This window comes from Anser anser (assembly GCF_964211835.1).
Source record: "Anser anser genome assembly, chromosome: 8".
In the NCBI taxonomy this organism is placed as follows: Eukaryota; Metazoa; Chordata; class Aves; order Anseriformes; family Anatidae; genus Anser; species Anser anser.
In genome coordinates this window covers 30,706,488-30,732,954 of record NC_139728.1, presented here as the reverse complement: position 1 = coordinate 30,732,954, position 26,467 = coordinate 30,706,488, and the positions used below count along the sequence as shown (strand labels likewise).

Here is a 26,467-nt window from a genome sequence, read left to right as displayed (position 1 = left end):
ACACGGGAAATGAGGGGCTTTTACGGTGAAGGTGGAGGTGGAGGTGATGCCCTGAAGAGCCTGGGCTGCTTCGGGCAAGCACGAAGCCAGGCATGAAAGCAGGCCCACAGCCACCACCGCACGGTGACGCTGAGGCCTTGGTACTGGGATTAAGCAAACAGCACGGATCCCGCGCTGCTAAACGGGACAGCATGAAAAAGTACTGGGAAAAACACAAAGGAAACGAAACTGTATGAAAAAGTACTGGAAAAAAACGCAAAGGAAACGAAACAGACGGAGAAAAGATTGTACTAAAGCGGGTGGGAGAACGAGAGGCTTGTGCTGAATGTGGCTGCCAGTTAAAGATGATTTAGTTTGGAGGGAATCAGGATCAGCAACGAAAATAAATATGGAGGAAGGAACAGAACTGAGCAGGAACTGCCAGACTTGTTGCTGGTTACAGGCTTTCTTGGCTGAGTTAACTGGGCAGGAGCTGAACCTTTCGCTGCTACCAGGGGCGGAGGGAGCTGAATCGCGGAGAGCAGGCACGGAGGGATGCACTGAGACCGAGGCAGCGCAGAGGTCAAAGAAAGGAGCTGTGGCAGAGGCCACATTAAAAAAAAAAAAAAAGAAGGAATATATGAGAAGGAAGCATCACAGACACGTGCATGACAATGGTTTTATACCTTTTGTTTCGGTAACACCGAAAAAGGTAGCAGGCTGGCAGCTGTTCACAACCCTGGCACTGCACGACGGCACTGCGCAGTGCCACGGACTGCTCAGGAACCTCACGGCCTTGCCAATCCCCATTATCCTCCCCAGCTGTGAAGTACATGAGCTAATTAAGGATTTATGGACTTTTTGCTACAGCTTCATATTTCCATGTTATGGCTTCTTAGTTAATTCATAAAAGCAATTTTGTTTGTTCCTGTGATCTGCGGTTATAACAAAATAACAGGAAAAATCTGCCAGATTTACTTAAGCTGATACCAAGGACAAAACACAGGATGTCCAATGCATATTCCTCTTCCTTTTATGGCTGTGGTTGTAAGGTTAAGAAAGCTCTGAAATCTACACTGACATCAGTATCGGCTTTGAAAGCCCTCTGTCCCATGAAAAACCTGACCAGAATTTTTCATGGTTTCGAGAAAATGAAAGCAAAAAGAAGAGGAATTTCATAATTTCGACACAGCTCATTCATTTCGCCATGGGCCTGGGTCCTGAGTGATGCAACTCCTCGGGAGCACACGAGCAGTGGGTTTGGCTCCTCTCTGTTTCAAACAACTGACAAATCCCGTAATATTCTGCTGGAGTAAACAGCTGGCGCGAATTACTTCCAGTGCAAACGCTGAATGCAATTTGTCTCCCTCCAGGGTAATTTTATTAATGTATGCCAGTTCGCTTTAAACCCCGAGTTCTGTACTTTTCATAACAGGATATAAATCACTCCGCTAATGACAAATAAAAGGAGACATATACGAGGTGCTCATACTGATGTCAATTGATTGTGGTAGATCTATGAATCAATGTGTGACATGGGAGAGCTAAAATAAAACACCGAGCTTTGCCGGCTAACCCGTCTGGAGAACATAAACACATTTCATCTCGAAACACATTCTTTTATCTAGAAGGATGTAACACAGCCTAGTCCCAATCCAAACATTACTGTTTCCTTCTCCAAAGCTTATGGGAAAAACACTCGGCACCCTTTCAGACACAGGAGCCACTGGCACAAAAGTGGAAGTGTTCTGATAGGGAAATCTCTCCCTCCTTTCCTAATTTCCAAATCAGAAGCCATCTAGGGGAAAAGAAAAAAACTGCACGCACCGAAAAAAAAATATCCCCTACAGATCTTTGCTCTTTCTGCGTTTAAATGGAAACTTCCTTAGAAGGCACATGGCCTTCACTGCTTTCTGCTTTCTCAGCTGGCCTCACCTGAGAGCCACACGAAGCGCGTCCCCTGTCAGCTACAAGCCTCGTAGCCGCCTGGCAGCGAGCGTGGCAGCTTCACCAGGCTGCTTTTCAGAGCTTTCCTGCCTCTTCTTCCACAGCCCGTTTGTATTAAATAAAAATCTGCATACGGAAAAGGCATCCAGCGTGGCTCACTTCCACCACTGGACATTTTCTTTTTTCACACCTCAGGTTAAGATGTTAATGCAGTTTATTTAGACATACCTGTCCACAGAGCACTGAAACATTGAAAATCGTGAGTCAGGATCACAAGGGCTTGGTTAAAAATGCTAAAAGTTGGATTCTTGTCAGTTGTTTTCTCTTTCTGAGCTTTCCAGAGTAACAAAAAAACTTTCCCGACAAGTGCCAGACCCTTCAGTCAAAAAGGGAGCTGAAATTTTCACCTATTCCCAGTGTTAGAAGCTTGGGCTAGCTAGAAAGTATCAAGTACCGCTCATGTTGCAAATACTGTAACACACTGTAATGTCCTCATAAATGTAGAAAAATGTCCACAAAGTGTTAAAAAGCAGAAAGCTATTGTTTCCACAGAAAGTGCTAAGAAAATTAATCAAAAAATTCCTGGAAGGGAATTATCTCCCTGTTATCAGATTCTGTAGCCTATATAAACAGATCTATGCAAAGGTTATGAAATTTTCCATGAATTCTTTTACCTAGGCCACAGAAGCAAAGTCTTGCTAAAACAAATCTTGAAATAAAGTGACGAGTTGCATTCCTGCTAGCCCCAACTCGATGCTGCTCACAAGACAGTGCGTGAAGGAGAAGGAGCTGAAGCTCGTGTTGTCCTGTTCTCTTTCTGCATCTGAGATTTCCACATTCCAGTAACTATTTTTGAGGAATCTAACCCGGAAGTCTCCTGGGCTGTACGTGTCCCCAGACAGTAAATAACACACAGCATGAGAGGAAATGATAGTTATCCAGGCTTCACACGCTGTAATAATTAAATTTTACTAGTCCCTCCTAGCACTGAATTATAAGAAAGGCTGAGATTAAACCCTACACGAGCACTCCTCCAAATCTCATCTGCGTCTCTGTGGGAGTAACATCTAAACTAGCGTCAGTAGGACCAGCTCTGATCTTGAGAGGGGTCCCACAAGCACTCAGGACCACGAGCTGCACACAGTGCACTGCTCGGGGCCCTCTGCCCAGAGCCTCTGCTCAGTGTTGTTCACCTCCCTGGCTGAAGCTGAACCTGGGCGTTTGCTGCGGTGCCTGACCTGACACAGGGACGAGGACAAGGTGACGGAGGGCCGCAGCCCGCAGAAGGGGAACAGGCAGGGAAGACGATGCGATCAGCCTCACTTACTGACTGCTGCTCTCGGTCGGTTGCTAAATGCAGATTTCAAAAGAGCGCAAACAAACAACGTAACAACAAAAAAAAAAAGCCATTCTAGGGCAGCCTAATAAAAGCGGAGGAAGTTTCACCTGAGAAAGGTTTTTGAGATTGCAATTTTTACATAGAGCACATGCAAACAACTGAAATAAACAGGATAAGAAATACAGCTGTGTCTGAGCCTGTTCGAGGCTTGTAGGCTGGTGCTTGTCCAGGCCTGTGCAGCACAGGGACTCAGAAGAGCAGCAGTCACTGTGGCCATGACTATCAAACCAAAATCATGTTCGTCTTTTATGCTAACACGCAAGGATAAACACAAACCCCAAACTATTACAATAACAATAATCTGGCCCTGATGGTTCTCCCGTATTGGTTTTGCACGAGTAAACCAGAAGCAGCACTGGAAGCCCAGAACTGCGCTGGGCTGGGGGAGCAGAGAAGCAGCCCTTAGTGAAATGATGTGCAATTAGCCTTCCTCTTCACTTGGCCTTGATTATCAAAGTCACACACGTACCTTGTAGGTTAACTCTGGAGACAGGTGGCTGGCTCGTTGCAGGAGATCTCCTAAAAGGGATAAAGAAGACTCTATAAATAGGTATTACTTTAACTCTTCAAGTACTGCTACTATCCATTCCCATAGCTAGAAATCCTTTTCCATGTTAAAAAAGAACCCAAAACTCTTTCAAATGACTTGGCAGTTAATGGGCAATATCAATATATCTGTTAGAAAAACCCAAACATGCCCTGTCCCCCAGCTAAGCACACACACATGCTAGAAAGAGCGTACATCCGAAAAGATGTGCCATCATCCCACACTGCCTTGGCAGCTTCATGGTCAAAACACGCCCAGAGGTCAGCAAGGGCCAGTTTCTGTGATTGAAGGGCTCGCTGGGTCCAGAATCAAGGCCAAAAGACAACGAAGTCTGGACAGGACCCTGAAGTAATGTCAACTGTTATACCAGTGTGCAGGTATAAGGCTTTAAATCCCAGAGTTAACAGCCTGAATTGCACCTGGAAACAAATAAGGAGACACTGCAGTCACTAGCGCAAGCTCTGAAACAAAGCTGAATGACATTTCTTGACTAGGAGCAACAATTTCATCAGGAAACTCTGGATTTCAGAAGGATCAAGAGCTATCTGAAAAATCGGCTCAAGTTTAGCAAGCAGGTTTGACTGGAAAAATGATGCAGTATTTCTCCAAATGTCAGATGATTTCATTGTGACATTTGCCAAATAAAACGGTTGATTTTTCACATTGAAACCATAATTTACTTTAAAAAAACAGACTTCTTTTTTAAAGGAGTTAAAAGGAGTTAACACAAAAATAAAAATACTTCATTTGGGATTGAACGTGGTATTTCAGGCTGACCAAAAGTGAAACTTGGCGCTTTTCTTCCCAAAGAAGTTTCTGATACGTTTTAACTGAAGCCGGATTTCCCCCTGCTCTCTCTTAGACAACCTCCTAACCCCAATTTTTTGAGTCAGCCACTGAACCGAAACATCCATTATTTGCCAGCTCTCCTTTGAAGCTAAAATCAAAGCAAGCGAGCAGCTCAATTCTGCTGCACTTGTAGCTCCAGGGGGTTCTTCAGAAGTGCTCCAGGAGGGCCTCGCTAGCCAGGTAAGATCTGTGTTACAGTAAGGCAGCGAGGGTCCTGCTCCAAAACCTTGGTCCTGGCTTCCCAACCTACCAGCAGGGCGAGGGCGAGCAGGGCTGCAGCGAGCGGCGGCTCGGCAGCCGCAGCACTCGCCTTTTGGGTGGGATGGCAAAGGCTCGGCTTTTCTGGAGGGAACTGTGGGCCACAGATTCTTCGAAGGGCTCAGCCCAGCACGTTGGATGCTGACTTCTCTGAAAGCTTGCCCCAACCTGCCCGTGCTGAGCCTTTGAAAATCCAAATCTTGAAATCTTTCGAAAACAGAAACTCCTCGGCGGGGACACCACGCTGCGGCTGCGGCGCTTCCAGCGTCTGGAGAGCAGCGCTCCACGTACCTCCACCACCGCGCCGAGGTGCACAGACGTGCCTTCGGGGGGCAGGGAGGGGTGAACTCATTCTCGGAAGGGTATTCCCCGTGTCAGAGCCTGAACAGGGAACGGCACCGCACCCAGCACCCTCGAGTTACGTCCGGCCGGGCCCATCCTGGTTTGCACAGCAGGCAGGGAGCGGGCAGCGGAGCCCCGGAGATCTGCGTTTCAATGCCACTGCCCCTTCTGGGTCACCACGTGCACGTGGCTCCCGCCTCCCACTCCTTCTTCCTTGCCGATGGGCATCTCGGGGAGCCAGCACCGGATGCTTTCTGACCGTGTCCTCGGCCGCATCTGCCAAACTCAGGCACTCTGAAACCATTAATCACGCTCTCCTCTTTTCCAGGCAGGAAATTGTCTTAAAAACCCCGATGTTAAAGTCCAAAAAAATAAAGAGTTCTTGTTTTTCATTGTTGGTTGTTTTTTTTTTTCCCCAGTCCTTAAGATTCATATTTTCCAGCATTTCTGTAAATAAGTGGGACAGCATCCTCTCTCTCTTTCTTGGGACAGTGGGGGTGAAGGAGGAGGAAAAAAGAGGGATGAGGAAGGGTTAAAGAAAAGCTGAGATTCTCATGATCCCCAGAGCAGAAGTTTAAGAAAAATACCACATATCATGAGACATATGATAAAATCATGAGTTGGCAGCGCGGCTGTAACCCAGCAGAGTTGTTTGGAAACTGTGCGGGAAGCTCCGCAGCGCCTGGAAGCACATTCCACCACGGACTTGGATGTTTGGCACATAATGGCTTAAACATTTAATGACTTTTACTTTGGCTGGGCAAATGACTTTATACCTCAATCAAATCTGGGAATGTTTTCAAAAGGACACGGCGAGATGCCTCTGTGTCCTACAGGTTACGCCCTCGCTTCCTTCCAGCCCCGTCCAATTTCAGATTCCTCATTAGGAACGAAATGCTTCAACTATTCAAAAAAGCAAAGCGGAAAAACAAAAAAAAAACGGATCTATTTTTTCAGCCATCTGTTTTTCTATTAACCTCCATCTTGGAATGCGGCGCTTCATTTCCGATCAAAACTCGCCAACTGCAATCAATGGGAGGAAAACCTCACGCCCAAACGAAACGCCGGGCCGCGCGTGGAGCGCAGGACGGTGCCGGCAGACACAAAGCGGCGGTGGTGGCTGCCGGTACCGGGGCGGTGTGCGAGGTGCCACGAGGGGCTTGGAGCAGGCGGTGCCACCAGCCTCAGAGACAGCCTCAGAGACCTGACACCTGCAGGGACGAGGGATGGTGGTTTGGGGCACAACGGCTCTCCGGGGACAAAGCCGGGCAGAAAACGGTGATGACCAGCGCACTGTAAATGGCCAAGGGGAAACGAGGGTTGTGGATGAAGGAGCTTGTTTCTCCTGTTTCAGGGTTTCTCCTGTTCAGTGTGAAAGCAGCCGTTAAGTTCGGTCCTGTTCGGTGTCACTGCTGCTAAGGGACACCGCGGGGACGTGACGGTGGCATGGGCAGGGTGGCTGCGCCCGTGCGGTGCCACCACAGCCACGCCGGGCGTCACCATCCACCACCAGCCTCTCCTCCCTCGTGAACACCTGCGGTAGCACAGGCCGGCACCCCGGGTTGAGCTGGACGGCCAAGGAAGCCCAAAAGGGGGCGGATTTGTGCTCGGGGGCACGGCACGGCGCCCACGGCCCCTCGCAGCCCCTCACACCCGCGTCGCGCGGCCTCCCCCGGCCGGCCCCGGGCTCCCGGCCCAGCCCCTGCCGCCGGGCGCCCTCAGGCGGGCGGAGAGGGACCAGCGGCGGCCCCGGCCCCGGCCCCGCTCGGGGAGGAGAAGCCTCGCCTTACTTGTTGGCCGTCCCGTGCAGGTTGGTCAGCAGCGTGAAGTTGTTCCTCACGCTCCGCAAGCTCGCCAGCACCTAGGGCGAGCAGAAGCAGGCGTCAGCGCTTCTCCGACCCAACGCGTCCCCAGCCGGCGCGAGGCAGCGGGCTCCCGACTCACCTGGGCGAAAGGTGTGACGATCAGGTCATCGCCGTGCCTGCGGGGGAAACAAGAACACGGCTGCGTCAGCTCGGACAGCACGCTGCGTGGACGGGGACCCTGTGCCGGACCCGTTTACCAGAGCGGGGCACTGATGCACGCCGCCGGACCACGGGCTCGTACCCAACCCCAGCCCCGAGCACTCTTGACAGATCTGTACCCCAAGCAACGCTCCGGTCACCCCAAGGAGCATTTCACAGGTGTCCCTGCACCCAGAACACAGCCTTCAGCCCGCGCAGCCTTTCTGCGTGTGACACCACACGAAACCGCCGGCGCTGGGAAGGCCTCGGCTCGCCGGGCACGTCCAGGGCCGACAAGCTGGAACAATCGCTCGGGTTGGTAACGCGGGGCAATAAAAGCCAGGAAATTCAAAGCGAAGGCAGCACACTCACACCGCGGTGGAAAAACCCGCCACGGTCTGGGTAAAGGTCGGCTTTGAATTTCCTGGCTTTTGTTGATTTGTGTCACAGTCTTTAATGTTATTCAAACACTGGGTTTCGCCTGGCCATTTTCATCATGGAAGATGTGAGCACAAGTTCTGAGAAAAATACATCACGACCGTCATTATCAATAGGAAGGATTTTGCTGGCAAGAGTGCACAAAGCACTTGTGTCTGTGTGATAAATCCCGTACAAAGGGATCTATTTTTCCCAAACTGAGCGCAGAGTGGGCCGAGCTCCTGCTGTGCGGGGCTGACCTGACCGCGGCTGGAAAGCAGGGAGAGGAGGCGCGCTGGCTGCACGGAGGGATGCTCTCTTCCAGGGGAACTCATAATGGATCCTGCTGCTATCTGGATTCCTACTTCATGGCAAAACCTGTAGGGCCTTCTTAACAGCCAAGCTTTTTTATGAGCACTTTTTTATAGCTTAATGGTCACTTTAAAACTTTAAACTGCCTTTTAAAATAAAGGGCTGCAAATCCAGGACATTCGTTTAAGCTTTGTGCTTTGAGTTATATTGATCCTCTCAAGCCAACCATCTGGCTCGGCTTTCTGCTTTATTTTTCACTCGGTTCTAACAAACAACTCATGACAGAAAAACGGGATGGAGAAGAGGAATACTGTAAATATGCGTACGGTCATATTTCTGTTTTTCAGGCTAATGGCGTGCGGTGATGTTAACCAGGCACTGAGAGCGCACGGTGAGAGCGTAACGGAGAAAAACAAGTGCAGAAGGGCACGTGCAAACATTCCCTTTTAGTTCACAACACGGCTTTGAAAGCTCTTCTACCAGATTGTGGAGAAAAGGGGAGCATTTGAAGGGTGCGATGGGGAAAAGGAAGTCGTGCCTTGGCAGGCTGTGCGAGCACCTGTCTCGGGCGCTTGGGCTGTGACATGTGGGAGCCACCCATAGGCGCCTCTTAATGGTGTGCTGGGGACTACGGGAGGACACGCAGAGCTCCCAGCCGCAGTTGCTGTGAAACACGATGAGAGCCGAGTTTGTGCTTACTGTTCGCTCGGGAGAGAGGAGTTCCTGGACATCGTCTTTGGTGACAAGTCGTAGTCGCTGTCTGAGCGGTAGAGGAAGGACTCCCTGCGCTGGCTGTGCCCCGGGAAGGCGGTGTGCAGCACCAGCCCCGAGGAGGAGCTGGCCTGCGGGTCCAGCGGGCTGCGACCTGGGGACGGGCCATTTTCCACATCGAAGCTGCAAACAAAGCACAGGTCGTGTCACACGTGCCTACCAAAAGCCATTTTTTGTCACGTTCTTCCAGGTGCAGCACATCGATGCCACTTGCGCCATCCCTCGCGCAGTGCAGAAGACGCGGTGCTGCATTCACTGCAGCCTCCCGCCGACGTATTTCTATTGCGTGCAAGCAGGGCTCTGCGTTAAGATCCACCATTTACCCTCAAGGCTTCTCCCCTGCGTTCACCTGCTCTGTCCCCTGCACATGCTCTCAGCCTGCAGCAGCTGAGCACCAGTGCCAGGCTCTGCAGCTCGCCCCACGGTTGCACAGCGCGCACGAGGCGGCTGTGCCAAATCTCACCCCAGTCCTTGCAAACCTCACGGGGACTAAAGGCACTGCACTGTACAACCGCACACTGGCAGCACCACGCCGTCCTCGTCCAGGTATGGAGCAAGGTTTTGAAATCCTGCAAGAGCTGTGAGGATGGGGCACCCGCGTCTGAAGCCGCTGGCCTCCCGTTTCAGCCACATTTCACATCTTAGCCATCCTGAGAAATTACTTCAGCGAATTTCAAACAGCTGGGCTGCAAAAGGGAGGTTTGAAAGAGAAAACCCGAGCCCTCTGTCACCGTTTCCATTCTACACCCACTTCCTGATGCTTTCATAACTTGGCCGTTGCGGCCCGGGGCTGAAGTCAGGCTGGCCGCCCCAGCAGCGACGCCCCTCGTACAGCCCACCGAGCGGGTCGCCCCCGCTCCCCCCTGCCTGATGCACTCCCCAGATGTGCGACCAGGTCCCGGCCACGCCACGTGAGCGACGGGTTGGGAAGTTGTTCCAGTTGGGAAGCCCGAGGCTCCATCCTGCAGCAGGAGCCGAGCCCTCACACTCCCGTTTCGCTGCTCCCATTCCTCCTCTCCCAGTTTCGTGCTGCTGGCGACCCCGCTCATCCCATTGAGGCAAAAGTTCCTGGCTCAATTAATTTCTTTTCTTTTACTTTTTTTTTTCTGCTCTTTTACCAACGACTGCTTGAGTACACTTTATTTCTGCCCACAAAATAATTAACAGAAGAAACCCAGCGCTGTAACTATGATGTCTACAAACTGCTACCAGCTGATAATTAATCCATACCTACTCAGAAAATTAATTCTGATTACTCAAAACATTTTATCGCAAATGCCCTCTATCATGAACATTAAGCTTACAAACACAAATGGAAATACAGCATCAAGGCAAACCTGAGCATTTCGCTGGGCACAGCGCTTCTGGTGGTTTGCTGTTGTACCTGCCACTTGCTGACAGGCATCAGCAAACACTTTGGGAGGAAAAGGTAAAATGCAAGCTTTAAAAAGTGTAGAAGTGAAGGGAGGGAGGCAGAGGGCAAGGCTGGCAAAAGGGTTTTTGCAAAGACCACACAGCAGTAATAGAGCATGTGCAGTGGATGGAGGGGATCCACCTAAAATCTGGCTTTGTATGGCTTCTCTGTCTCGAGGTGGGTGGGAGATGTTCAAACCCCTTCCTCTCCCTTCCCTCCCCTCCCCTATCCCTCTTTCAGCACGAAGGAAGTTCTCTGCCGGCCTAAGCCTATCGGGCACAGGAACTCCCACCCAAGCCCTGCGGGATTTTCAGTGCCTTCGGAGGGAGTTTTGTAGCCCGAGGCGAAGGAGCCCCAGTGCCCCGTGACCTGGGTCACAAGCAGGGACGTTGGACCTTGGCCAACACAGAGCTCCCCAGGAAGCAGCCTTCCTGCCCCATGCAAGTCTTCCAGATTTCTGCAGCATCTGTGGTCTCTCAAGACCAAGCGCTGCCACCCCTTCCCCTTCCTTGGGCCTGATCCCGTGCTTGGCCAACCACGTCCTCAGCCACCGAGTTAACACAGGATCCCCCTCCCAGAAGCGACAGCTAGTCAGGATTTTGTAGTTATCCCCTCAGAGGGTGGGCACTGCCCCTTTTGGTCCTATTTTGCACGTGAACGAGCACTGCAGACGTGGCACGGCTGGGTGGGCAAGGTGCTCAGCGGCCAGGCCTCTCTCCTCCATCCCTCTGCGCTTTTTAGGAAAGAAAGGAGAATGAGGATAAAGTGAAGAGCGAGGAGGGAGGCAGCAGGTGGCAGGAGTTAGCTGCGGCTCGCTCCCCGAGCAGCCGGCGGCACTGGCTGGAGACCTGTGGAAGGATTTTATGGCACGGAGGGCGAACGGAGGAAATACGCAACAGCATGCCGGCAGGAATCACGCATAGCCGTGGGACACAGCTAGCCTCCGTGCACCGTTCCGGAAAACAAAGAAAATGAACTAAGACAAGCCCCCAGTGCCCAAATCCTGCAGTCTGGCAGCAACGACTACGATTTCTCTACATTAAAAACCGCCGCAGACCTTTGCCATAGGGGAAAAACCCAACCAGGGCCTTGACCCCTTCGCCTTCCAGCTGTCTTTGCCAGCGTGTGCGGCCGAGGACAGGTCCCCAGCGCCCTCTCCAGCACAGCCAGCAGCTCCAAGCCCTTTTTTTCTGCCTCCCCCAGCGGGGGCTGGCGCAGAACTTCCCGGCGGGGTGGCGCAAGGAAGAGGCGGCATCCCAAACGTGCTCCTTCTGGGAGCCTCGGCGTGTGGGGAGCTCTGGGTTAAGGCTGGGACACAGAAATGGCTCCGTGGGGTTCGGAGGCATTTGAATAGAGACTGCAAGCCAAATGGCTACCGTGAGAGCCACGCAGCCTCGCGCTTTGCTTCTAAATCTGTAACATAAAACACAAGGACAGACGCGTTTCAGACTGCGGAGCCAGGCAGGCAGGGCTGTGTGGGCTTTGCTCGTACGAGGAATTTACACGTTTCCCCGGGACGACAGCACCGACTCTCCCCGAGCTCCCCATCTGCTCCGCTCTCCCGGGCTCACCCCTGAGGCACGAGCCCCGAGCCTCTGGCTACGGCCCCACCTTCACCACGGCACCGAATGGATTTCCAAAACACGGCATTTTGGGACGTTTGGGCAGAATCTGCTAATTACAAAGATCCTCTCGCAACCGTTACCACCCTGTTTGTCACAAAGATACTCAGCTGGAATTCTAGGACCACGAACAACGAAGAAATGCCGTTTCTTACATCTTCGGATCTGCACAAGCACGACCGCTTCTCACTGCTATCTAATTTCGTGCACCTGTTTCCCATTATCGGAACAGCTTGCTGTTTTTTTCTGAACGATCTTCTGCGCAGAAAGGGCTGTGCTTGAAACCACCAGCACTTCATAAAGCGGGCTCGGGCGCGCGGGCTGGGCACGCCTGCACCGAGCAGGCTGACAGCCGATACAGATGCAGAGGCACGGCGCTCCGCCGAGCGGGGGGCCCGATCCTGCACCTGCCGCCCTGAGACACCAAGGGAGCTGGCGGCCGCTCCCAGCTCGGCCCACGCTCAGGAGCAACTGGGTAAACTGGGCAGGAGAACAGACAACCCGAGTGGGTCTGGGTCCCTGCCTTTACACCAGCAGCTTGCCCCCCAAAAAGCGTGGGAGGGTCCAGAGCCAAGCCGTGCCACCACGAGGACCCACCACGAGAACACCTTGCTGCTCAGGGGCCTCCTGAGTGCTCAGATCCCTCACCAGGACCCTTGGGGTGGGTCCTGACTGGTTTTTATCCCTGGAGCCCAAACGCTCATTCCCCTGAAACGCGGCTCCTGCATTCCTCATGCCCCCCATCGCCGCCGCCTGGCGCAGAACATCCCCCGGGGCTTGCTGGAGCACCGGTAACACAAGCTGTCGTCTGCTGCAACGCGTTACTGAGCCTCTGTGGGTATTACACAGCAAAAAAATGCTTGTTCTTTGACTTGGTGATCCCTGGACGCAGAAGCTCACCCTCCCAGCAGCTCTCCTGCCCCGCAGCCATCCTCCACCCGTGCCCAGGAGGCGAACAGAAACGCAGGCACAGCCCCAGCGGCTCCTTGTGCCACCTCCCTGCCCCAGGCCTGATGCAAGCACTGCCCCAAACCCACAGCTATCAGGGCTGTGGCTTCTCCTTGCTCCTGCTTTTTCTCCAGCAGCACCAGAGGAAGCCAGCCTGCCCCACGGCGTGCCCCACGGCATGCCCATGGCTGCAGCCTCTGGTGGGGCTGCAACAGCCCTGGGTGCGGCCGGGGAAGTGCACGAGGGAGGCAGAAATGAGTTTGGATTTTCTTTTCGCTTGGAGGCTTCCAAGAAACCTAATCCTTTTCGTGTTTACTGCAGATAAGTAGCTTGACATTATCCTCTAACAAGTTAACATCGTGTGGCTGGTTAAGCCCCCTACAGAAGAAATCCTGAATTTCATAAACCAGTTGCTATTTTCCCAAATGCACATCCCCGGCTACGTTATCATCTCACTACGGTTCACTGCCATTAAGCTCTCAGAAACACAGGGCACAGTGAAACACAGCAGACACCCTCCCTACTTTCATTACCAGCAAAATGAAAATGCAAATGGTGTGTGCGTGGCCGGTGTGTGCACGATGGGGGTGTGCACGACTGGGGTGTGCACGACTGGAGTGTGCACGACGGGTGTGTACAATGGCAGCATGCACGACCACTCTTTGCACAGGCAGCACTGCCACCTCCTAAGGGCTTTTCTTTCTCCTTCTGAAAACACCCCAGCTACCAAACCGCAGAGCAGCTGAGCCAGAAAAGCCTTTCAGTCAGTCCTAGGATTTACCCTTTTTTTTGCACTAACCTATTAAACCTCCCTCAGCCCATCTACAATGCCTGAAAGTCAACTGGCGACTGCACGGAAAGCTGCTGCACCAAGAATCGCGCCCAGCCTTTTCGCTTGATTCATAAAATAACTATCTGACCTGATTTTTGGATTTATTCCTGTAACTGGTGTCTGTGTTCCTGCCAGCAATAGGACAATAAAATGTCCTCGAATGGTATGCAGATTATTAAATCCTTTGGTTACTCAGCCCTCCACAAAAACAATTAATCTGGTTGGGTACATTTCAGCAAGATTTCACTTGCTTCAGATCTTTCAAATGTCTGTACTTGTCATCTCTTAAATCAACAGCAAAAGACACTGCACGTAACAAATGGCCAAGTACACCGACCACACTTCAGGGCAGCCTGGCGGCGTGCAGGAGGAGTTCGGGCAATGCCCTCGTGAACGTGATGGGCCTGGGGGCCAGCCTCAGGGTGGCCAGGCAGCTGGGCTCCATGGTCTTTGGGGGTCCCTTCCAACCGAGCTGAGCTATTCTATTCTATTCTATTCTATTCTATTCTATTCTATTCTATTCTATTCTATTCTATTCTATTCTATTCTATTCTATTCTATTCTATTCTATTCTATTCTATTCTATTCTATTCTATTCTATTCTACTCTACTCTACTCTACTCTACTCTACTCTACTCTACTCCATCCCATCCCACCCCATCCCATCCCATTCTCAGATTCTCACTTTCTGCTATTCAGGTACATGCCTTAAAACTAACCTTGATGACTCTGTGTTGGCAAACTGGGTCCACCAGAAGAAAATCCTCCTCCAACACGAAGAGAAGCCAGAAGTGGCGGGCAGCAAGGGGAAAACCTTCCCCTGGCAGCGACCGATTCCTGCAGCCCGCTGACACGGTGAACATACGTGGAAAAAGCGAGGGCTTCCTGAGCATGGCAGGGCCCCAGTGTTGGTCCCGAGGGGCCTGCCAGCTGGTGATGGCAAAACACACCATGGAGGCAGCAAATGTCATTACCCATTGCACAGTACACCCATTATTTCCCTTTTTTTAATGGCTTTAACCTTTCTCGCATCCTTGCAGCTTGCTCCCCATCCCAAAACAAGTCTGACGTGCCACGTGCCTTTACGTCCAGCTTCTCAGCCACCTCACACCTCCCCTGCAGTGCTTGCAGCACTCTGCATCCTTACAGCACTGAGCTGCCCATGTGTTCAAGTTCCTCATGGAAGCTCAGTCCTTCTGCAAACCCTTTGGAGGGCTCCAGCCCTGTGCCTGGCCCAGCTCGTCCATGCCCCGCTTCTCAAAAGCTCTGGTGTGGCAGCAGAGAGCGCGCTGCTGGCACCCAAAACGTCCTGTAGTAACACTCTCGGTTTCTCTAGACCTGCAAATCTTCCCAAGACTGCTGCAGGGCTCATTTTGATCTTACTTAATTAACAATCTCTTAGAAGATCTGTTTCATGCTGGAAAGCGCTTACTGGAATCGCTATTTTGGGGTCACTTGCTGCAAATCACAACGCTGTTCTGTTCAAAAGAGACAGAGACGTGGGAGCACAGAGGAAAACACAGCGCGGCCCCGCACGACAAGAAACCAGATGCAGCTATAAGTCATCAAGGCCTGTAACAGCAAACAACACAGCAATGCAGCCATAAATACTTGGAGATTAGGAAAAAAAAGTAGTGGAGAGCTTGCTACAATTGATTGCCGTTACGAATAATGCAGTAGGTGAAGTTTTCAATGTGTATAAGCATAAATGTGTAGGCATGACACAAAATCACTATATCTGATTGCGGCTTAAGACTCAAAGCCATCACAATTAAAGCTCCATTCTTCCGCTAATAGAATTTAGACACCCTGAGAAATTATTGTATTTAGGGAGGTTTGTAGCAAGCTAATGAAGGGTGAGTTGGTAGAAGTAATCAAAGGGCAGAACGGGCCCATTAAAAAAAAAGAGGAATTGCACAAAAATGGCAACTAACTGTTTCAAAACAAGAAAATAGTACGGACAGATGAATTACTCCAAGGGAGAAAAGAAAATTGTTTGGTTTGAGTGATGAAACACACGTGAGAAAACACCTGGGATGAGTGGGGAGCTGCTGGAAGCCCCCAAGGGCTTTTAACCCTTCCCAGGGTGAAGTGCCAGCGGGGGCACCTGCCCGCCCTAGCCGGGCTGAAGTGCAGCTTCTGAAACTTTGCCCCTCGCTTTCTGGGCTGCCGCTGACCTCCAGCAGGAATCAGGCTCGTCCCTCCCTGCAGTACGAAAGCCGCCAGCTCCCAGGTTAGAAAACCTTCCTGTAAATGTGTTTGCGGACTCGGAACTGGACGGTGTCCAAGAAAGCAATCAGTCACGGGGCGAGCCGGAGCGTGCGCTGCCTGCCTGCCGGCCTCGGGGAGCGTCTGGAAAAGATCAAGATTACAGGCAGAGGGTGGGAGGGAAATAACGGGTATTCCCTTTGTACCGGTCCGTCGGGATAAAATGTGACAGGCTATATTAATAACCTGGCGTCACCGAGCGAAACATCTGACCGAGGGGAACATAAAATACCAGGCAGATATCAAGGACCTGGTGGCGAGTCATGTGAAGAGCAAACAAGATAGCGGGGTGCTGCGAGATGCAACCGCAGAACAAAACCTCCGTGTCAGGCCCTTTTGTTCCCAGCAGAGCCAGCCCCGAACAGTTCGTGGTTTTCATCTTCTGCTACTTTAAATGGTCAAGGGAGGCTGTTCGGCACACACAGCAGGAGAGACGGAGAGGGAAAGGGCACGTGCCATGCCGAGGTCACCCTGCCTAAGAGCAGGGATTCATTCCTGGCGTTTGGTAGGAACACGTCTTATTCATGATGGCTTCAGCGTCCTTGCAGGGTGTGCTTCAGGTTCTTAGCCTGCTATTGTCAGAAATGTTCGCAACAGTTTAATCTAACAATACAGGCACTTGGTGTGCTGTTAAATAGCCACACATTGAAATCGCTCAAATTCTGTCTAAACGTATACTCGCACTAGTCTCCAGAAGCAAAGGCAGAATTAACTCCCATCCCTTTTCATTGCAAGGTGGAAGCCAAGAGCCACCACCACTGGGACAGCCTGCGAACATGACCATGGGCCCCCGATGGCTCTCCTTCCATCAGAAAAGTCACTCGGGGAGTACACAAAACACACTCACCTCCAGCTGAAATACGTATTTCCAAGGTTACTCTCATGGAAAGTTTTCAGCTGCAGCAGGCTCATTTGTAATATGAGCACAATTCAACTAAACATGTGAGTTTTGTTTAAACTGCATTTAAATTAATGCTTTAAGTTTAGAATGTGTCCTAGGAATATTTTAACATCTGGAATGTCAGATTTAACACTGTACTAGCCAATATTGTGCACGCTTAAAGAGCTATATGGGAACATGACATCCAGGGTTTACTCACGCTGCTTTAACAATAAGCAATAGGAAACTTTGCATGCTTTTGTAAATTATGAAAAGGGCAAAGTAAAAAAGATATTTTTACATGTAAGTCCTTGTATACTGATTATTTCCTATTGTATATTTGTTCATATAAATCTATATTTTCTATGTTCATGGCATCTGTATAGTCTTCATCAGGCACGTGGCCTGTATCCTAAGGAAGGAGGATGAACACAACTGAGTTGCTTAATGACTGTCGAATTTAACTGATTAGTTAATAAACCCCACTGGTTCGTCACAGTGTTAACACAGGAGCAGTGCTCCTTCCTAGACTCATGGAGCAGCTCCGTGACCGTCTGAATGGCCTTTTGGGGGTACTTGAACCTCTTGCCAGCATAAAGACAGTTCAATAGCAGCATTCAAGTCTAGAGTAGCTGGACTGGCTGCACTCAGTCTTCACAAGAGGATGAAATTCTTGCTGCAACCTAAGAAAGAAAAATCACTTAGCACAAATAAGACCTTTTTTTTAACCGCTGATTAAATAGATACTCACAAGATAGAGCACAATGGCTTTGATGGAGCCGTTGCAACCTATTATATAAATCCTCATTCATGCCCATGAGAGCTTTTCCTTTTCTTTTTTAATAACAGAAGAGAAAACGCAGCCATGTAAAGGATATTAAATGGGACAAAGGCGTGTGACTGGTAAGTTCACAGCCCAGAGCAGTGAAAGGACCGGGTGCCGGGCTGGAGCCGTCGGTGTCCCCGGCCGAGCGCTCACAGAGGCCGTGCTCACAGGCACCCAGCGCTGCAGAATTACTCCTCTTCCAAAGATTTTGTCTGTTTACAGGATTAATCCACGGATGCACAGGAGTGCCCACGGGGAAAGCAAAATGTCCTGTGAGAAGCCAGTCGATACCTGGCAAGTGCCCCTTTCTCTACGCACGCTCCTCCGCTGTGCGCCCACCGGCGGGGCCGAGCACCTTGCGGCCACGCAGGGAGCTCAGCCCGACCCCAGACAGCCCTCGGGGACCTGCGACCCACGGGCCCAGCCCGGAGATGACCTCTGCGAGCGGTCCCTTGAAGCACACGCAGCTTAATGCAGGTTTCAAGACTGCTTTAGCAGACGGGTTTTGTTGCTCAGCGCGCAGCGCACTACTTGCACTGCACATGCTGTTGTGCTAACGTCAAACCTGACTGAAGGTAATACTTTTGCTACAGCTTTGGCAATTTTCTGTGTTTCCCCCTGAGAATTTTTTTTTTTTTCTGAATCCAGTTCTTAACACATTTAATCTGAAATAAATATATAATATGGCACCAGCCATCAGCTGGTCTCATTAGCTGGGCTTGCTCTACCGGTGCTAAAGCTCGTCTTGGAAACCTGCAGTAAGCGTAGAGCTTAATAAAGCAGTTTTTAAAGCACCGTGTAATTTCGTTGCAGTAAAGCAAAAGGGGGTCAGCTTGTTCTCCTAGACTCCACTCCAAACAATTTATCGTCTTTACAGATGAAACAAATGTAGGCAGCCCTCTATGACTTCAGCGAAACTAGGCCATTCAATACGTACCCACTTCAGAACTTCACTCACAGACGCTATTCATTCAGCTAGTATTTATTCTCTACATTTTCAAGAATGCCTTTTCATGCACTCCACACAGCCGGATACAGGTACAGCAGCTCCTTGGCTGCCTCCTTCCTCCAGCAAACCTCTGCTTCCCCGAGTGCCTCACCACGAAGCCCCAAATTGAGCCACGAGCATGTGGGCTCGGTGTCCCGCACCTCCGGTGTCCTGCACCGGGGAGCCCAGCGGTGGTGCTGAGGGACCAGACAAGCTGGCTCAGCACCAGCACCCCTGGTATTCGGTGTGTGCTGATCTCCAGGACCCGTCACTGCAGATGCGTAACGGAGCATGCAGATCAAACCCCTTCCTCTCTGCTCCTCGGCACCACAGAAGTTTGCCAGGAGACCGACCGGCTCCCGGCCCCCGGGCACAGCTGCAGGCAAGCAGAGCGACACGTGCCTACCCTCTGGGTGCTTTGCCAGTAAAACCAGGAATTTAGCTCACTGGAGTTACCGTCAGCATAGACTCATTCCTTCTCCTCCCGATGTCACTCAGCACTTCTGCTGGCGTGGACAAACGGTGTCGGGCAGGGGGTTTCACCCCGAGCTTCCTGCAGCGGCACCGGAGGAGCCCCTCTGAGCTGCCGGAGCCACCAGGGCAAGGTGGCCGCAGCAGAGATGAGTACAGCAGACCCACAGCTAATGGTGAATGAAAAAAAACGACCTGAAATTTCAGTTCTGAATGTATTTTTCTTACTGATTTCCTCTGCTGGTGTAAGTCCCAACATCTGAGGCACTGCTGAGTTAGGTCTTTGCAGGGGTAGGGGGGGCCACGGCTGCAGTCCCCAGAAATTCGGTGTGACCCTGCTGGCACGTGCAGCACGAGGCTGAGGAGCCATCCCGGAGGGTGATTCGGGGCACGGGCTGTGGGAACACCTGGGCACAGCAGCGCCCTGCGGGACCGACACCGTACGGGGGGAACCTCCTCAGCGGGCACCGGCTCCTCCACAGCTGCTGGCGGTGCAGAGCGCGATCAGAAATCCCGCACGTACCGAACGGGGGCTGTGCGAACGGGTGCCAGGGGGTGCAAGGCAAAGCAGAATGACACACCGCTGGGAAGGGCTGCTCGGGAGGGAACCGAGGCTGGGAATGCCACTGCAGAGCGTCCCCGCCGGCTCCGCTCTGGGTCCCACGGGCTGCACATGGGGCTGGCAGCAGCCCCGTGCCATGCTCCCCCGGCACACGGGGGCTCCAAGGGGTTAGTTACCACCTCCCTTTTTTTGGGAAAGGGTTCCTGCCAGCAACCTGCCCCTCGCTTTCGCAGAGCAGCAGTGCTGCTTTTTCCTGGGGAAACACGGACGAAGCAGCGCTTGGCAAAGGAACTGTTTACGCAAACAAGCAGAAAGTGGGGGAGGACGTGGGTGGCAGCGTGCGTTCCCTAAAAGCTCGTGATTTCCTCCTCCCTCTCCGGGGAGAGCTGGGAATCGGGAGGCAATGAGGACAACTCCTTAACCAGTTCCAGACCCAGCCCTTCTCCTCCCAGGACACGAGGAGCCAGGGGCTCCTATGCGGAATCTCCCCTCCGACTCATTTCCAAGACTGGGTGATTTTACCCCAAAACATTTATTTATAAACTCACTGAACTAGTGAATGATGTTCTAAATAGCTTTGCAAAAAAATAAAAATAAAAATAAACAAGGTAAGATTTAATCTCTTCGCTCTTCTTGCATTAAGTCATTCTGACGACTTAATTTTAAAATACAGAAGTGTTCTGAGAATGTTTTGTAATTACAAACCAATAAGAAAAATCATCCAGGAGGAATAATTACATAATTTCTAGATGAACTCACTGCTTAGAAGAGCTCACAGCTTAGAAGAGCAGTAATAAATAGATCCTCATATCATTACTGTTGCTGCGGCTGATGACTCACCACTGTTACTGGGATCATATCCCAGAATAGTCATGCTACTCTGTGTACTGCATACAAAATTAGCCATGAGGGACTTACTATTAAATGAAACAGATTTGGGGTTTTAGGATTCGTGTGGTCATAGCATAAAAACAAAAGCTGTTAAACATTTTACTGGACTGTATCAGACTGGCGGTACCTCCTCTCGGTCGGACAGCCCCAGCCCCGCAGGCACCGACCGCAGGGCTTTGGGATGACAGTCCTGTGTCACACCCTTCTGGTTGGGCTAGCACAGGGCAGCCCTGTCACTCCCAGCGGCTAAAACCTGCCATCCCGAGAGAAAAATGCAAGCACTTTGACAGAAACGCGAAGGAACAAGTGCAGGTGTCTGATACAACTTATTAAAAGGAAAGAGCTCATCTAGTTAAAACTGGTGTGCCCTACCGAACCAAAGCCAACGGTGTATTGCTTTGATGGAGCCTAACTCGAGATGCACACCAAAGCAGAATGAAAAGTTGAAATTTCCTGCTACTAAACCAGCCTCTTGGCCTCCAGCAAACCTGCTAGAGACAGCAGTGGTTTGCTCTAAGGGATCCATCCATGCTTGCACATCATGTACGTGGTGTTTATGCTTACGTGCCCCACCTAAGGGTGGTTTGTTTGCACTTTTCAGTGAATGACACAAGTCATCAAGCTGTACAGCAGATGTCTGGGTACACCATAGAAGAGACTGACAGTGGGAAAGCAGTCCCCCAGCTTCTCAGGGTAACTCCTGAACATGTCCTGTTCTTCCATCTTCAGAACTACCCACACCTCTAATGACATACGCATATCCCTCTTCACAAGGGATTTGCTGGAAAGAACATTAGGACAACTGAAGTGTACTTCTCAGCTGAAAAAGCACCCTCTCCTTGTGCATTATAAGATGAACAAGTGAAATATTTTTTGTTCTTTTTTACAAGTTTTATCCACTTTCGAATTCACTGTAAATTCCTGCAAAATACTCTTGGTTCCCTCTCAGCTCTCACAGCAAGTGACATTGAGCACGTGCACCACTGATACGGGCAAACAACTAACAGGCTAATGCTGCTCATCACTTCTCTTCCTGTAAATGAGCCCTGTTCTCAGATTTCCACCCGTTTTGTGTGTGTCCTCTGGGTAAAATGCCAGCTATGACACAGCACGCTGACAGCAAGCACAGTCCCACCACGTTCTCCTGCGTTCATCATCATCTCTTGGCCTCTGTGCACACTGTCGCTCTTCAGATCAGCAATGTTTTCACTCCAGCCCCCTCCTTGGGTCATGCTGTTCCTCTGTAAATAGCCGTAAATGTTCTCTTCCTGGCTATTTCTCAGCCTTATCGATTTTCAGAGAGTGCCCTTGTACTAAAACCCGCCGCGTCTGGTTGGAGTTTCTCTCCACCATTCAATACGAATGCCATTTATTCCCTGCCTCTATTTCTCCTTACCGGCTTGGCAACACTTTTCAGTTTAGCGGCATCTCTTCATTTAATTAGCTTGCTGTTTATTTTGTTTTCCAGATCATTAACAGAAAGGTTAAATAAAACCATATGCAGCACAGTCACTGAGATACCAACCAAGAACCTGCCCACAAGACGCCACGTGGAACTTCAACTGGATTATGGCCGAGGTAACTGCAGTGAGCCTTTACATTTTTACTAGTTTGTTTTTGCATTTCCTCAAAATGAGGGATATTTCATGGAAACTAAAATAAATAAATAAATAAGTAAATAAACTTAAAATCCACTTGCTGGATTGTTCAAACACAGAGCAAGTCACAGCATTGCTCACCAAGCACAGGGTAGTGATGACCACTCACAATCCCTCCCTGCTCACAATAACCGCGTGCGGCTCTTTTGCCCTTCAGCCTTGACATTTCACTCCTCCTCACCATTTTCTGGCAGGATTCAAGCCAAGTGTGCGCTCAGAACCAGTTTGTACTTTGTCTGGAGGCGAGCAGTAAAGCTCATGCCCTGTTCCTACAGGTGGGCAATGCAGCTGGAGCCGCGGCAATCAATGGGCAGAGGGGCTTGATGCTTTGGAGAAAGGGAAAAACCAAACCCACGGTGGGTTGCTCATGCCGACCGGCTGGCCTGGTGCCCTGCGTCCTGCCAACGGAGCCATTACCAACATGCTACCACCTCAAGCAACTTAGTTCTACCTCTTTTATACAAGCTACACCTTGAGATATTACCAACCACGCTAATTCTCCAGGCCTTCCTTTTGGGATGTTGGCAATTTTAAAAAAAGGCCACTATGTTCATTTCTTAAGAGAACTCCTATTCTGTCCTCCAAAGCAGCACACAAACTTACCAAAAATGTTTATTTGTCTTCGTAGCAAACCAACGAGCTAACTAAAGCAGCGTTCAGATACGTAATGTTTGCTTTTCAGCAGACTCCGCTAAACGTCCTCACGCACCAGGCCATGCAGCCCTATGGTTTCTGCCAGGAATCATAGAATATCCCGAGTTGGAAGGGACCCATGGGGATCATCGAGTCGAGGAGATCCGTCCCCGTCAGGCCTGAGCCACAGGGGGGCACGGTGGGCCGGGTGGCAGGAGGAGGACAGCCGTGGGGTGCCGTGAGCCGAGGCCCTGCCCTGTGTGAGGTGGGCTCAGGGCTCTGCGGGGCCCCCCGGTCGGTTCCATTGGACCGAAGCACCTTGTCCAGCCAGATCCTGCCTCCTCCAGCGCTGCCTTCATCCTCACACGCAGGAAAGCAGACGCTTTCGGAGTTTCTGAGCTTAGGCTGTAAGAGTTCTGCCGATCTCTGCAGACACCAGTTCCTCCCGCCGTGAGGGGTTACCTCAGGCTCCGAGGAGCGGCCTCTCCCTGCGGGACCTCGCGGGTGCTCGCCGGGCCGCCCGGCCCTCACGGCCCTCTCCCAGCGCGTCGCTCACGACAGCCGACGTGGATCCCCCAAGTTTCACTTCATGCTCTACTGAAAGCCAAATACTGTCTGTCAAGTCCCGCTCCTCTCCCAGTTCCCCGGCTTCTGTAAACAAACCCACCAATCGCATATGCTGCGCTTTGCTCATGCTTGTGCTTTTGACAGCGGGCCAAGCACCGAAATCAAAAAGCTTCTGCGCCAGTGTAGGCAGCACAGTATATGCACGTAAATGTGGCAAATCGTCCCTTAGTAGGCTCTTAATGATGACAGATTTTAATCCCGTGGAAGTAATTGCCCAGACCGCCACCTATTCAGTTCTACAAACACGTGCTATATTTGCTTTTTCCAGTCTTCTGCTTTTTCTATGCCCCTACCCCAAAAGCACGTTACTCAAATCACCAAATAATGCCCTCACTACATTACTTTATATTGTCAACCTGTCATGTTTTATCCACAGCTTCCAAGCATATTGTATAATAAAATCAGGCCCTTTGGACTGACTCAGCTCCCTGCCACGTCACTAACAGGCCTGCACCTACTGCCTTCCTCTAAGATATCATGAGTATGCCGTGGGTTCACGTGTCCTCCAGCTTTCAGGAGAGAAAGCTTTAGAGAAAACCTAGAGAAAAAAAAACAAACAAACAAACAACCTTTTTCTCTTTTAATGGCAAATCGGGGGTATTTAATACGCTTTGTTTAGGTGCTAAAAGAGTCCCAGCAGCTCTCTGGAAAGCACAGTTAAAGCAATCTAACCCTGAAGCCCTCTGACGTTTGTGTTACAAACCCAAGTTTTGTGCTGGTACCGAGTCCAGGCATGGACACGGCGCCAGCACCCGCCAGCCCCGGGAAGGCAGGAGCACTTTTTGCCCTCTCCAAGAAGTCCTTTTTCTTGCACGTGTATTTTGCTTGCTCTGGAATGCAGATGCTTGTTTCTAAAGCTTTATTGGGATTTCCTGCATAAACCTCTTTTACAGAGGTTAATAACGGGGATAAAGATTTCTTGTAGCTACAAACGTTCAGTTATCTGTTACAGTGAATAACGTGATGAAAAAAAAAACAGGCTTGAAATTTGGATCCTGGAGAAAGCAGGAGGGAAATTTTGGATACCTACTGCACTGGTTTTGGTCATATTGGAAATTCTAAACAGCAAGGAGGCTGCATGGAGCTGCTCCTCTGCACCTTGAACCTTTGCCCCATTTATCACAGGTGATCCCTAATGCTTATTATAATTGCCGTTTTAGTTATTGAAATACTAACTACATATGGGATGTAAAAATAGAAAAAAACAGAAGTTTCCCAAGAAACAAGCTTCGTTTTTATCCTTGTGAATTAACTACCAGCGATGCATCCCACAAATGGATACCGCTCCGGGATGGGAGCGAACGCACCCATATCCGCACAGCCCGCACCGGTGCTGGCCCGAGGGCACAGCAGGGACGTCTCAGAAACATCATTCCTGTCCCACAAAGCTCTCGCTCACATCTTTAGGCCCACTCTGCAGAAATGCTGCTGCTTCCTTAAAAAGCACTTGCTTGCATCTAGATACAAAAAGGAAAAAAAGTTCTTAAAAAGAGTGTGGTATGAAGAGAAGGATTCCTGATGCCCACCAGAGAACCAGAAGCCTGATCAGTCCAGAATCACCCTTCCTGCGTTTGTTGCCTTTCTGTGAGCGCCCAAAAGGCAGACGGGGGTGGCTGGAAGGCTCCCGGGGCACCCATGGGCCCGCAGAGCATGGCTTGGCTGCTGCACTTGCTCAGGTTCATGCGATCCAAGCCCGCGGCAGCTCCATCGGTGCCGCACCAGGGCACCGTGGCCAACGGCCCCGTTACAACTGTTCGGCTCACCCAGAGAGTGTCTTCTTTTGTTCAGTGCAATTAGCAATGAAAATGGGATTAAAAACTGCAGGTGGCGAGTGTATTAAAACACTGAAGCTCTTTGCTGAATTCTGCAAGTTGATTTTTTTGGGGAAGAGAAAATAAAATTCCAAGGTGGCAAAATCGTTGCTTTTCCTATAAAAGGATTTAATTATTTTTACAGGATCCCTCTCCTCCCCCAGTTATTACTACATTCTGTTGCTTTTTTAGGTAGCAATCAATATAAACGCTAGAAAATAAAAATATCTGCAAGCCTTTAATAGAAGTTCACCCTTCTTAGCTCCTTTTTCTTTTTAGGGAAATCACACCACATACGAGTATGCCACAATTCCATCAGTCTAATGAAAGACGAAAACAAGCCCAAGAAGCGATCGAACTGGGATGCTGTGCGATCCAAAGGGTTCCTGTTGTTATAAAGTTACAAAGATTATTTCATTTGCATTCGAGGTAAATAACGTAAATATGATAATGCAGCTACGGCAAGAGAAGCCCCATTGCTCTAGGTGCTGCCTTCTGCCTCGAAGGAGCTTGGATAATGCAGGCAGAGACACCGCGCGCTGGCACGGGGAAGGCTACCAGACCCCCAGAGCCACTTCTCCACAAGAACCCCTCCGAAACGAGCTTTTCAAACAGCAAAAGCAAACGCCTGTCTTTCTTTGGATTGCTCAGAGCCAATTAAAGCACAATTATCTTATTGTTAAAGATCACGCTTCAGCCAGGCATTGTCTTCACTGAAGACACGTTTCAACAGTGCTTTCTTTTTGCTTTTTACAGCCATTTGTGAGCATAAGAAAAATATTTGGCTTTCTCTTCCTAAATTGTGCCTACAGATTTCTGAACTACGTCCCTCAAACACACTCCGTGAATATAAATCGTTTCTTTGTTGAAGATCCTACCCATTTATAGAAGGCTACAGAACTAACGGGGGAGGAGAAGCGAATCGTTGGGGCCCCGCAGGTAACTTGGAGGCAAAGGGGTTTTAGGCAGGGCGGTGGGCAGGGGCGGCCCTGGGCTGCACCCAGGGGACACCGAATGGGGGCAGCCACCGGTGGCTGCAGAGATCGAGGGAGCGAGCAGGGTGCGGGGATCAGACCGGGCCCTTCAGTGAGTGACACCTGCCAAGGGCATCGCGAATACTGCATGAACCGAGGCCAAAACGCTGTTAGCCTCAGACAGACCGCCCGAGTTTCACTCCGGCAACGTTTGTAGGGTCCTCCCAGAAGTCATGCA

General features: G+C 50.6%; 1 protein-coding gene across 6 annotated transcripts in view; it reads right to left on the bottom strand.

The window, feature by feature from the left end:
* The window catches only part of PDE4B (phosphodiesterase 4B), a 191,148-nt gene that overhangs the window by 50,622 nt on the left and 114,059 nt on the right, over positions 1-26,467 (bottom strand). For all 6 annotated transcript variants that reach the window (XM_083845730.1, XM_083845729.1, XM_083845731.1 and 3 more), the window contains 4 exons: positions 8,753-8,947; positions 7,266-7,302; positions 7,112-7,182; positions 3,795-3,844 (listed from right to left, as the gene is read on the bottom strand). In XM_083845730.1, the coding sequence (XP_083701856.1) occupies positions 3,795-3,844; positions 7,112-7,182; positions 7,266-7,302; positions 8,753-8,947 (353 nt within the window). The remainder of the gene's footprint in view (positions 1-3,794; positions 3,845-7,111; positions 7,183-7,265; positions 7,303-8,752; positions 8,948-26,467) is intronic.